Source organism: Pungitius pungitius, chromosome 15, assembly GCF_949316345.1.
Source record: "Pungitius pungitius chromosome 15, fPunPun2.1, whole genome shotgun sequence".
In the NCBI taxonomy this organism is placed as follows: Eukaryota; Metazoa; Chordata; class Actinopteri; order Perciformes; family Gasterosteidae; genus Pungitius; species Pungitius pungitius.
The window spans coordinates 16,532,991-16,546,187 of NC_084914.1; the positions used below are offsets into that span (position 1 = coordinate 16,532,991).

The 13,197-nt window shown below is 42.6% G+C and overlaps 2 protein-coding genes and 1 pseudogene across 2 annotated transcripts; all 3 read left to right on the forward strand.

Annotated features, from left to right (window-relative positions):
- The first annotated feature begins 569 nt into the window (after positions 1-569).
- Positions 570-3,515, forward strand: LOC119209487 (estrogen-related receptor gamma-like). The gene is made up of 6 exons (XM_037458887.2): positions 570-689; positions 819-972; positions 1,233-1,349; positions 1,948-2,055; positions 2,139-2,300; positions 2,456-3,515. Exons 2-6 carry the CDS (start codon positions 855-857, stop codon positions 2,959-2,961), a joined length of 1,011 nt encoding a protein of 336 aa, XP_037314784.1. The 5' UTR covers positions 570-689; positions 819-854; the 3' UTR covers positions 2,962-3,515.
- Positions 3,516-4,935: 1,420 nt separating this feature from the next.
- On the forward strand, positions 4,936-5,880 carry LOC119209574 (olfactory receptor 52N5-like). The gene has a single exon (XM_062557885.1). It carries the CDS (start codon positions 4,939-4,941, stop codon positions 5,878-5,880), a length of 942 nt encoding a protein of 313 aa, XP_062413869.1. The 5' UTR covers positions 4,936-4,938.
- A 4,231-nt stretch (positions 5,881-10,111) lies between these two features.
- The window catches only part of LOC119209578 (hydrocephalus-inducing protein-like), a 42,609-nt pseudogene continuing 39,523 nt past the window's right edge, over positions 10,112-13,197 (forward strand).

Genomic DNA, 13,197 nt, shown 5'->3' on the forward strand with positions numbered 1-13,197 from the left:
TGAAGGTTCAGTGGTACGAAGAAGTACTTTTAGATTAGTGGGAGTTTTGGAAAGAGAACTTTGAAGGGACGTGATACCACAAAGCAGAAGGAGACAGAAGTATTAGAATCAAAATGTACTTAAAGCACCAAAAGTACCCTGTATGCAGAGTAATATATAATGATTAACGTAATTAGGTATTGATGCATTCATTTGTTTCATAACATTACTGAAGCTTTATTATGAAGTCAAAGTATAATATTTTACTCTTAGATGTAGAAGTACTACGTAGCAGAAACTGGGGATGAATAAGTACAAGTACCTCAGAATTGAGGTACTTGTACAAATGAGCATTGCAAACGGAAAGTGACTTTTATTCTGAAAATCTATTTGTTCCAGTGTTACGATCTCAATCAGCTAATCAGTGAGCTTCATCGATTTCATCCCACACTCTTCTTCTTCATCAGCCTCCTGGACTCCTCCTCCTCGTCCTCCCCTGCTGATGAAGCTCCCTTGGCCCCTCACACCGGGCCTTCCTCCTCCCCAGCCCAGCCTCCTCTTCCTCCTCCTCTTCCTCCTACAGCCCCCTCTGTGGAGCGCCGGAGCCCAACTCCCCGACCGGATCTACTTCCAGCGGAGGAAGCGTCGGAGGCAGCGCCGCGGTCTCACAGGCCGCGCTGGGCTTTTCTCCTGATTCCTTTTCGTCCCAGGTGAGGTCCATTTACTCAACACTCGACACCACTGTGTAGAAATGTGTGCATATCCGCCGCTGGAAATAGTCCCCCCCCCTTCACACGTCCTGGGCTCTGAGTGGCTCGAGTCTCGTGTGCTTTCTGCAGGTGGACTCCATCCTGAGGGGCGACTACCTGACACCGATGGGTGCCGCGGGGCCCAAGAGGCTGTGCCTGGTTTGCGGGGACTTTGCCTCCGGCTATCACTACGGCGTGGCGTCCTGCGAGGCCTGCAAGGCCTTCTTCAAGAGGACCATACAAGGTGAGGGCGTGCCGATCAATGCCGGGGATTAAAGAGCAGTATTGCTGCCTATTGATTAGTGTGTGAAGCTGTGAGCTCACACATCAGCTGCTGCACCAGAGAAGCTCCACGCGACATCGGATCGATTGACCCAGTCTGTTCTGACTAAGAGAAACTTCTCTGCTGAGCATCAGACTGCAACTCAAGTTTACTTCAATCCTCCTGTATTTCTGCTGACTGAGGATGTGATGTCATCGACCTTCCTGTCTGTGGTTACCTAGGCAACATTGACTACAGCTGTCCCCTGGTGAGCGAGTGTGAGATCACCAAGCGGCGGAGGAAAGCCTGTCAGGCCTGTCGCTTCCACAAATGTCTCCAAGCCGGGATGCTGAGGGAGGGTACGTCTGGCAGGGGGCCTTCCCATGATCCTTTGCAGTGAGACACAAAGAGACACAAAACAACCACAAAGAGAAACAAAACAACTACAAAGAGACACAAGACAACCACAAAGAGAAACAAAACAACCACAAAGAGACACAAAACAACCACAAAGAGACACAAAACAACCACAAAGAGAAACAAAACAACCACAAAGAGACACAAAACAACCACAAAGAGACACAAAACAACCACAAAGAGACACAAAACAACCACAAAGAGAAACAAAACAACTACAAAGAGACACAAAACAACCACAAAGAGACACAAACAACCACAAAGAGACACAAGACAACCACAAAGAGACACAAGACAACCACAAAGAGACACAAACAACCACAAAGAGACACAAAACAACCACAAAGAGAAACAAAACAACCACAAAGAGACACAAGAAAACACAAAGAGAAACAAGACAACCACAAAGAGACACAAAACAACCACAAAGAGACACAAGAAAACCACAAAGCGACATGAACAACCACAGCCCCTGTTAACTTTACACCCACGCCATATTTTGTGTGTTTTGAGTGTTTTGTATGTCCTCCGTGTCTGCAGGAGTGCGCATGGACCGGGTGCGAGGAGGTCGACAGAAGTACAAGCGGCGGATGGAGGCGGGGCCTATTTCTTTCCGTAAAGCTCCGTACGGTGTCACAGTCGGCAGCAGTGAGTTCACACCGAAAGCTCCTCCCTCGAACTCCACCCCCCCCCCCCTTCTGTCTTTTTATTCACCGTCGCCTGTCTTTTAGGAAACAAGTTAGTCTCCCAATTGCTGCTGACAGAGCCCGCCCCCCTCGACGCCAATCAGGACAACTCCACCAATGACGGCAGCCTGCGGAACCTTCTGACACTGTGTGACCTCCTGAACCGGGAGCTGCTGCTTCTGATTGGCTGGGCCAAGCAGATCCCAGGTACACCTGGGTCCCCTGAAGGCCTCATGAGGACTTTGTTATTACAGATTCTTCCTCAGTCCCCAGATCTTCTTTCATTTCTTAATGACAATATTTGAAATAATTTACACGTTTAATGAAGACGGCGCACATCTTCTCTGCCCCGCCCCTCTCAGGTTTCTCTGGGCTCTCATTGGTCGACCAGATGTCGCTACTGCAGAGCGGTTGGATGGAGGCCCTGCTGGTGGGCGTGGCCTGGCGGTTGCAGGAGGCTAAGGGGGAGGAGCTTGTGTTTGCCAGAAACCTGCGGCTGGACGAGGCCGAGTGTCGAGCCGCGGGATTGGCCGACCTGCACGAGGCGCTGCGTCACCTGACAGCCAAATACCGGGCGGTGCACCTGAGCGCCGAGGAGGCGGTGACGCTGAAGGCCGTGGCGCTCGCTAACTCTGGTACGCAAGTACGCTACGGGTGGGGTACTTTATACTTCTACTCGAACAGCATGTCAGAGGTACAGATTGTACTTTTAATGTACTACCTCAGAGTTACATGTTGTACTTCTTACTGTACTACTTTATTTCATTCACGCACACAAACCTGTTGCCATGACAACCACTTATTAAAACTCCCAGCTGAGGTTTGTTGTAAACAAACGTTGTTTCATTTAGAGAAGCAGCAGCTGTGAGGCCTCCGGACTAAAGAGGTGCATCCGAGACAGAGGCTGGTATTGATTTACACCGAAGGGGGGGGGGGCTTATTGATCCCAGGGGAGCGCTTATTGATATCGATCAGCGGACAGCAGCTAAGTGATCTTCAAAACACGTATTCAAAGCTTTATGTAGCTTACCAGCAGTCAAGTATCATCAGCTTTATGTAGTACACCAATATTAAAAGTAGTTGTAAGTTTCCTGTAAAATAATCACCAGCAGTAAAAAGTACACAAACCATATAAGTACACAGGTGGAGCTCAATGGCTCTGAGGAAGATGGGCGCTCCTTGTGAGTCAATTGTTGTTGATGCTAACGATGCTAATCATGCTAAGGGGGGGTCTGCAGTGTGATAACAGCTGATGCATGATGCATTAAAACGCTCCTGCTGAAGCAGTGCATGATGGGACACTTCCAGCTGAAATCTGGTCTCTCTCCCACTGTCTGAGCCTCGGATCAATAAAGAGTATTGATAGACTCGGTTCTGGATCGATAAACTGCTAACTGTCTGCTGGAGGACACAGCGAGTGTGTGTGTGTGTGTGTGTGTATGTGTGTGTGTGTGATGTGTTCATATAATTCAGCCTGATGTGTGTGTCTTAGTTTTTCTACTCAGCCCATTAACTGTTTCAACATCAATACTTCACACAATAGAAGATGATGAGTGTGTGTGTGTGTGTGTGTGTGTGTGTGTGCGGTACAAACACCCAAAGACTGCCCTTGACCTTTGCTTGACCTCTCCTCGGGCTTTTATTTTGACGTTGAGTCTCTGCAGCGGAGAGCAAACATAAATGGACATTTTAAAGTTTACAACAAATACAATAACACAGTCGTGATGAATGTTTTCATGAAGCCAGCAGGACGTAACAATGTGCTGCTTCATTCTGGTGAAAATGTGGAATAGAAGAACACAATATGACTTGTTACTTCACTCATCGCTTTGTACGGGAGGAGTTACAGTTGTTAAAAAGTAAATCAACACTATTTTATCAGTTGTTAACAGTTATAATATTTGATGAATACAGTTAGTTCAATATCACCTTTTTTATAGAGGAGATTCAATAGCAAATAAAGATCAACAACGGCTTCAAAAAATATTATCGAAGCTAAATCAAAGCAAATAACTGGACTTAACCTGGGTTTGTTTCACATGAAACTTTAGATCAACCTTTATACTCCCAAACTCACACTTTAAAAATGATACTACATTTGTAAAAATTATGAAATAACAAAAGAATCAAATATGCATATATTTACAAGTTACTGATATTCTGGCAACAATGCAGTGGTCTGTTAAACGCATTTCATAAAGTAAATATTTCTTTATTTGATGTAAAATATGGAAAGCAACTGTGTGCTGATTTTATATGTGTTGTTTTCATATCAGTTATTTATTTCTTTGTTTTTTATCGTATTTTTCTTTTGATTAATGATGTATAAAGTATGTTATTAATATTATTATAAACCAAGAACTTTCTCATCTGATATTGCAGTTTCTCCAACAAATATCAATGTTAATCTCTTATCTTCAGTAAACATATTTCTCCGTATCTTTCATTTGACTGAAAGCTAAAAATATAATCTGAAAAATGATCCTGTTTCAAAAAGAAGGAAGAGAGCAATGGACTTTAGACTCCCAAGAGAACTGTTGCATCACAACTCATCCGGCGTAATGATGAATTATTCCCTTTCGGATTATACAATCATGCCCATAAAACCTTGCGGCCGAGGAGTTCTTGGTAGGTGCAGGTGGGTGGTGTCATTAGGGAGAAACAAGGAGAACATTCAAGGCTGCATTACTTGTCTACTTGCAAATGTTTCCTAATACATCTGATCAATGGTAAATTAATAATAGTTACAATTGTATGTTTTACAGGTATTTATACAATTAAATATCGGATATTGAAATTGCAAGGACATTCCCTGTGACTAACAGAATTTAGTTGTTTGGGCTTGATGGAAAACTACACTTATAACAGTCCCACGCTCCAGCTGGAAGCTTTGAATATTTCAAAATATTATTTCTACCCTGTCTTTTTCTTCTTGTTGTTCTCCTACCTGTTTATAATTATTTCAAACGTGAGCATTGTAGTTATAATTTTCATTGACAAAAGCCTTCACCAGCCAATGTATTTCCTTTTCTGCACCCTGTCTTTAAATGATATACTTGGGAATTCTATCCTTTTACCCCGTTTGCTTCTGGACATGAGGAGACCTCCCTCAGAGCTCTTCATCAGTTATTACGAATGTGTGGTCCAAGCTTTTACCACACACTTGTTTGGTACCACCAGTCACACTGCGCTCATGATTATGGCCTTTGACAGATATGTGGCCCTCAGTAATCCCCTGCAATATACTACAATAATGACTAATCGAATGGTGATAAAGCTGAAAGTTTCTGCCTGGTTAGTGGCCTTGGTTTTGGTTGGGGGTTTACTCGGTCTAACCATACGACTGAACCGATGTAGGACTCAGATCTTAAAACCTTACTGTGACAACGCCTCACTGTTTAAACTCTCCTGTGAGAGTGTGCTGATTAATAATATCTATGGCCTCACTTTCACCATAGTACTTTTGACATCTTCCATAGGCTGTATGGTTGTCACTTATACTAAGATCACAGTAATCTGTCTCACCAGTAACAGCAAGACTTTGAACGGTAAAGCATTGAAGACCTGCAGCACTCACCTGGTTGCATATCTCATAGTTTCTTTTAGTGGATTGTCAACTATAGCTCTACATCGCTTCCCTCAATACTCAGACTACAGAAAACTCAGCAGCATTTTATTTCATATTGTTCCTGGCAGCCTCAACCCCATTATTTATGGACTTCAGTCCAGAGAGATGCAAACTTTTATGTTAAAGCTATTTCGCGGAAAGAGAGTTTTGTCATTATAGTAAATATTTTTATTTGGTACATTTGGTATATAATGTGACTTAAGGGAGCTCTACTATGCTCCTGTTTTTACCCTTGTAAATGTACAAGCATTTTAAACATGTTTGCTATTATTATTATTACTTCTGTCACTAATACTATAATTGCATTCATCACATTTGTCATATTCATTGTTTTATGTTGTAATTCCGTGATGTTTTTCATTCTGTATAGATGATATATGGCATAAGGTGGGGTGTGCATGTCTGAAAGGTCGTACTGCGGATAAAGCTCTCATCTCTTTGCTGTTTTACACAAGTGTAACTCCTATGAGGTGTCCTCTATCTTTTTACTTGCGATTCTGGAGCTCCTGACAAAACAGCGGACACAAATAGAATTTGGGATCACGTGTCTCCTTTTTAATCCTTAATTTAATGAACAAACACTTATGCAATGATCGTATAGTGGTATATAATAATAATCTGAACAAACTAACATACCTGACAAAACAGCGGACACAAATAGAATTTGGGATCACGTGTCTAGGAGGACGACAGAAAACGGGTTTTAGCTAGCTAACCCGACATTATTACAAACACTAAAACATGAACAAAACATCACATTAATTAATAAAAGACCAAGGCAAATATAAACGAAGATAACAAACATCCAAAATAATAAAGCTACACCATAAATTAATTGTTAAAGTACATAAAGTAAACATTGTTCACGGACATACAAAAAAAGACGTTACCTCCTTTTTAATCCTCAATTTAATGGAGGATTTTCCCACAATCCCGTTGGTCCGTTCAGGTACCACATTAAAACAGTAGATGGCGTAGTTCAGCCATTTTAGCAGGATTTATCCTAACCCATATTAACTAATTTGACATTGTTGTGCTAAACAGCCACTGCGTAAAGCGCTGCTTTCAGTACTCGGGAAGGGGACAGCTAACAGAGACCCTCGTCCATTTCCGTAGCTAATAGTGAGAGACAGACAGACAGACAGAGTGACGGTTATCCACGTAGGCTAGCTGGCTAAATACAAGAGCAGCAGTAGCTTCGTACAACTTGTTGGCGCTTGCTGACATAACTTGTCAGCCACCGCAAAGCTAGCGCGATAGTAGCGCTAGCCGACGAAAGCTAGCTGCCGGTAGCGTCAGCTGACTAGATACAGAGTCATTTGTTTATGTGTGACGTAGCGGCTGCTTGTGTGTGCGGGGCTCTGGTTGCTATGGGGAGAGTTGCAGCAGAGTGGAAGCGACAGACTGATTAGAACTGTCCTAAACAGATCGCTCTAACAAAAGCAGACGTCACACGATGCCGGCTACAAATAATCAGAGTTAATGCTGAAACACGCGAGGAATAAATTATCATTTGTGGGCAAAAATTAAAGGCTTTTTAACATCCACACAGTAATCAAATAATAGCACTATCCGTGGCTACACGGGGATTTTGAAGACTTTAAAAGAAAAGTCGAGAATTGTGACAAACATTTATTGATTGAAAATTGAATCAGTAATCAGGGATCAAAACATGTATTGATTGGACATTGAACACAGACTGCACGATTACATGGATTTGTCATAACTGATTGAATTGATTAAACTGATTATACATCCATTTTACAAAAAGTTAACATAGAACAACACAGCATTTTTTAAATGTATTTCAGCTTTTTCTATTCTTTCAGCAATGTTGAGAAATAATTTCAGCTTTTATTATTTCTGTGATTTCAAATTCATAGAAAATTCTCCCATTTCAGTTTTTTTGCAATTGTTTCAAGTTGATTTCAGCTTTTCTCATTTCTGTATTTTCAGCAATTTTCAAATGTATTTTAGCTTTTTCTATTCGTTCAGCAATGTTTAGAATAATTTCAGCTTGTTTCATTTCTGTACTTTAAGCAACTTTTTGAAATTAATTTCAGCTTTCTGCATTCCAACGCATTTTCTGCAGGAAATGCATTTTCTATTTCACTTATGGCATGGGGTACCACAAAAGGTTTCACCTGCCCTTCATGTCCATCTTACATTTACACTTATTGGCAGGCACAGCTCACAAGAGCAATTTGAGACTCAATACTGGACCAATTTCAGAAAACACCATTAGTCAATAATACAGAAAAACAATGGTTTAGATATCAGGTTTAAATGTAGGCTAAGAACCTTTCAGATCAATAAGAGGAATCATTACACTTTTGTGCCTTTGTATACCAGGAATCTGGAAGTATTACCAAAGTGTGTCAGACATACAATGAATTTGACTTAGGGGTTAGTGCATGACAGCAGACAGTTTGACTATGGACAACAAGACAACATAGTGCAGGAATAAGATGACAATAAAATCAAATACAATGCTATGGGTTAGTTAAGTTAAAAATAAAAAATAAAAATGAAGTGCAGCAGTCAACCGAAAGGGGGGGGGGGGGGGGGCGGGCTCTGTTGATGAGGGAAGAAACTGTTTGTGTGGATGGAGGTCTTAGTCCTGATGGACCTCAGCCTCCTGCCGGATGGGAGGGGCACAAACAGTTCATGTTCAGGGTGGGAGGGGTCGGCTACAATCTTTCTGGCCCGCTTCAAAGTCCTGGAGAGACGGAAGATTGCAGCCGATCACCCTCTCTGCAGAGTGGATGACACGCTGCAGCCTGCCCTTGTCCTTGGCTGTGGCTGCAACTGCGAGCAGCATCTTCATACCCTTCAAATTCTCCAAGTGATGGACATTGAGCATCTCCACTGGTGCCTTGCTTAAAGGCACTTTTGGATCAGGTCGGATGAAACTTTAATGATCCCCGTGGAGATGTCAGCTCAGCAGCTGAGGAGAGGCTACACATAAGATTATTTGAATACAGATAATTCAAATGGGGAATATTACATGAAGCTATGTGAGGAGAGCTCAAACTGGGGATGATCCATGAATTAAATGAGATTTACACAAATCTGCACTCCATAACTATCACTAAGTAGCAAAGGTTTGTCTCAACAAATTGCTGATTCTTCTGCTGTTAAAAGTATGACTTTTGTGCTTCACTGTACATCTGATCATCCCAACCCTTTTCTGGCATAATGAAACAATGCATCTCATTAAATAAAACAACAACAACAACAATGTGTGCAAGATTTAGACTGCTGTTGGTGCCATTTGATGTGGCATTTGCAAAATGGCTTAACAGCTGATTGGACAAAGAAGAAATGTCCAGTCAGCATAGATACAAGAGAATGGGAGGTCAGACAGGACTCGATTCAACTGTTTTTTTTCTCTTCTTTTTTGGCCTCCATTTGTGTTCCAGTTCCCTTGTAAAGGCTTTGTCCTGATCTTGCATGTGTCTGTGCTTAAATAATAAGCTCTATTCTAGCTGATTAACAACACGGATGGTTTGCAGAGTTGAGGGGACACAGAATGGAGTGGAATATGTTAAAGAAGCAGAATTAAGTTTATACTACATGTTTAACACTGGAAACTATTGTGTGTTAAACAGAAACAATTAACTGAAGGGCCCAAAGGAAATGTTATCCAGACTGATTCACCGAGCTTGTGTTATCACACTTACCTTGAAATTGGAGCAGGCTTAAAAGGATCGTTTTTTAATAGCAAAAAGGGGTCTGCAACAAACACAATCTAAAGAAAGACTTGTCATGCCTTTCAAGTTGTGCTGATCAAAAAAATGAGTCCTGGTTCTAGTTCTCTCCTGTGCATGCATTAAAATGTCCTAGCAAAGGCTGGTCAGTTTGGATGCTACATAGTGGCACGTACTCCTCAGTGCAGCACCACAGGTAAAGCAAGCACATTTCTTTAGATTGATGTCCCTGACCACATGTTACATTACATTTTGTGAGCTGATTACGAAATCCAGCTGTCAGGCCAAAAAAAACGTAATAAAATACTGTTTTGACAACTAGTGGTGCAGAAGATTATAAAACTTACTGTTCTCATCAAAGACAGAAAAGGGAGCAAACATGATGTTTGGATACAGATACTAATTGCAGATTATTGATAATCCACATTGGCAGACTGAGCTCTACCAGACCATAGAACAGTGTCATTTAATGCTTTTGTCTTTGCCTGTAAAATAATTTTAACAGCACTGAAGCATAAACCATAGTTATTTTTACATATTATCCTTTTACCTGGATGTAGTAATTCATAAGGGCTTTTTTATTCTTAAAAACACACCGTTCAAATAAAAAAAATATTTTCACAGATTAAAAGAATCTTTTCATTATTTGTTTTGTGGTGTAGTCTATTCACAGCCATCCAATGGTGGCTGCTTTGCCGTATCCATCCATCCTGTACCTGAGCGGCCCCAGATTCAGGGGCAGTCTGGCCATAGGGGATACCGGGGGGATTTCTTGTGGTCCGGTGGGGTTGGGCTGGTCCAATACCAGACAACCTCCATCACCATACCTTCTGCGATATGGATTTACCCCTCAAGAAAGTCTGCATGTTTTTTTTTTTACATTTGCCATTGTTCACTCCTCGTTGGGCACATGCAGACACATGCGTGCACACACACAGGTGAGGAGGCTTTGGCCAGTGAACAGAGTGCGTGTGTAAGCCTATTCATCTATTCAACTATACCGACCTTACAGCGTTACAATAGCCTGTTCAATCAGGACAGACTCGGCCTGAATTGACAAACATTTATTACACGGTATAATATTGCAATCGTGCCGAATCTTTTGCGATTGGACTCCATCCTAAACCGGGATAATCAAGGGGCCGTGATGCAGAGTTCTGCTTGGCCCAATCCCCTCCTGCAGTCCAGACACTGGTGGTGGTGGTGGTGAAGAAGGGAGTTGATGAAAACCCAGAACGAGTGAAGAATGCCTTATAGCTGCTGGAGGTGCCTGGGGTGGTGGAGGGTCGCATCCGGTTTCGCGCTGAAATGACACCTGACAGCAGCACAGAGAGAACCCCTTAAAAGGTTTGACAGCAACTATGTTTCATTCCATGTGTCCATACAGGCAAGTTGGTGAAACACAAGATGTAATTTCTTTGTAATCATCCAACGTGATGTTAAGTGTATGGGTATTTTTCAAATAGCACACTGCCATGTCGATACGTGGGATGCATTGAATGCATTGGTCTGACAATAACTCGGGGGCCATTGTTTTCCACCAGCCTGCCCCTGCCCGTATGGAAAACATTCAACATCACAACACATAGTGGAAATCTCTAATTGGATCACGGAGTGTATCTGACAGGTCACAACGTTTGTTGTAATGCTCCACTCCCTTCTTGGCCGTCAATCAAACGCTGGACCAGGCTTAAAGGTTGAAGGTCAATTGTTAACATATACTTTTTGTTAAAAATCCTTCTTATCAACATAAACATGTAACTTTAAAACGACATGCTGCATGAAAAAAATGTAACTAATTGATGGTTGTATATTCTACTGCAGCTACAACAGGACAACAGTTGTCTTAGAAATGTCACAAATAAAACATTTAAAAAACGAATGGGATTTTGTTGCTTCCCACTTTCCAGCGCCTCCCCATGGCATGAATCACCCCCCATACAGTAGTACCTCTTGTTCCCGGTAGATGTCGATGCTGACACCGATGGGGATTCTCTTCTCCAGTGCGCAGCGCTCCGGCCCGGCCGCTCCTTCCTTCCTCATCTCCTCTCCTCACACAGCTGGCTCGCTCTCCTCTCGGATGATGGCTCTGGCTTCTCCTGTCGCACACAGCGCTGGACCCAGGGCTGGACTGGTAATCGGGCATACCGGGAAAATGGGCCGACGCACTTGGGGGCCGGTCGATAGGCCTATAAAAACATTTTATTTAAAAAAAAAAATTGCTTTCGACCGGCCCATAAAGCAGGGACAGCGGCCCATTGGTTCATTTTCCATACTGACACTGGGCTGGCCCAATCATCTCTTTGCAGGCTCCACCCCTCCCTCTCCGTGTGTCAGCACATGGAGGAGGAGAGGTGACTAGCCATAGCGATAGCGGTGCTTGCGGCTCGCAGTAGGGTTGCCAACTCTCCCACCCCCAAATCAGGGACACTTTCGCGGGCTGACGGGGGGGTGCTAGCAGTCGGCGGCCGGGCTTGCAAAACCTCACATGCTCCGCTCTGGCCACCCGGCACCCGCGCGCACACTGCTCTGATGCGCCACAACTTCACAACAACCGGGAGTTTTTCGCGCGTCATTGACTTAGCAGGCTGTGATTGGAAATCGGTACTGGAGCTGTCCCGGCTGGGACAAATCAAAATTACCCATAATTCTGGATGTCCCGGGTAATACGGGACGGTTGGCAAACCTAGCTCGCAGGCAGCAGAGGAGAAGGTGCAGCAGGTGTCAGTGTGACAGTGAAGTCCAGGAGGGGCAGAGTGAGCAGGAGAGTGTCATTGAAACGGTAAGCAAGCAGGTAGCTACATGAACAGGGAGGGAGTGTTAATCGGGGCGGGTGCATGAGGATAGTGTGTGTGGCTGGGCTGGGCCACAACGAAGATGATGACGATTTAACAGTTACCTCTATTAATGAATATTATAATAAGGCAACAAACATTATCGTTGTCGGTTGTTGCTATTATAAAGTCTGAGTGTCAGGTTGTCATTTGTCAAATTGGCACTTAAAAGTGACTGCAATGGCCACTCGGTTAGCTAAAGTCAAATAACACAGCATAAGCTATTTAGCACTGTTATTGTAGCTAGCAGAGTTGAGAGTTCACTTATTCAATTGCAACTTGGGATATTCTAATGTAACCATTTAAAACTCATAACGGTTGTCGACGGCCCTTCTTCTCTAGAAAAAAACTTAAATGATGCCATTTGATTATTTTAATTATCACTTACCAACGAGTTACACGTTAGAAGAGGTAGCTAACGTATGTTATATGGGGGTTAAAAACCCGCTTTGCATTTTGAAGGCTGTATATTCAACTAACTAGATATTTTATAATGTTTCATCTGAATTTCCAATATCATCAATATGCAATATTACGGCAAGTGAATACTCTAAATTGTATATACATATTATCAGGACGTTTTGTGTGAGTAATTTGTTTGTATAGGTTTTTTATGGGATGTGTCTCAACAATTAGAGGTAAATGTTGTTTGGTGTCATATTAAAGAGGGGGAAATGAAAATTGTGTCATCATTTACTCACCCCCAAGTTGTTTCAAACCTGTATGAATTTCTTTATTCTGATAAACAAACATATATATTTTGAAGAATGTCGGTAATCAGACAGTTGATGCACCCCATTGACTTCCATAGTATTTTTTTTTCTACTATGGAAGTCAATGGGGTGCATCAACTGTCTGATTACCGACATTACTGTCCATGGCACTTCCAGTAGTTCTCAACCTTGTTTGGGTTTTTGGGAACGGAACAGTAG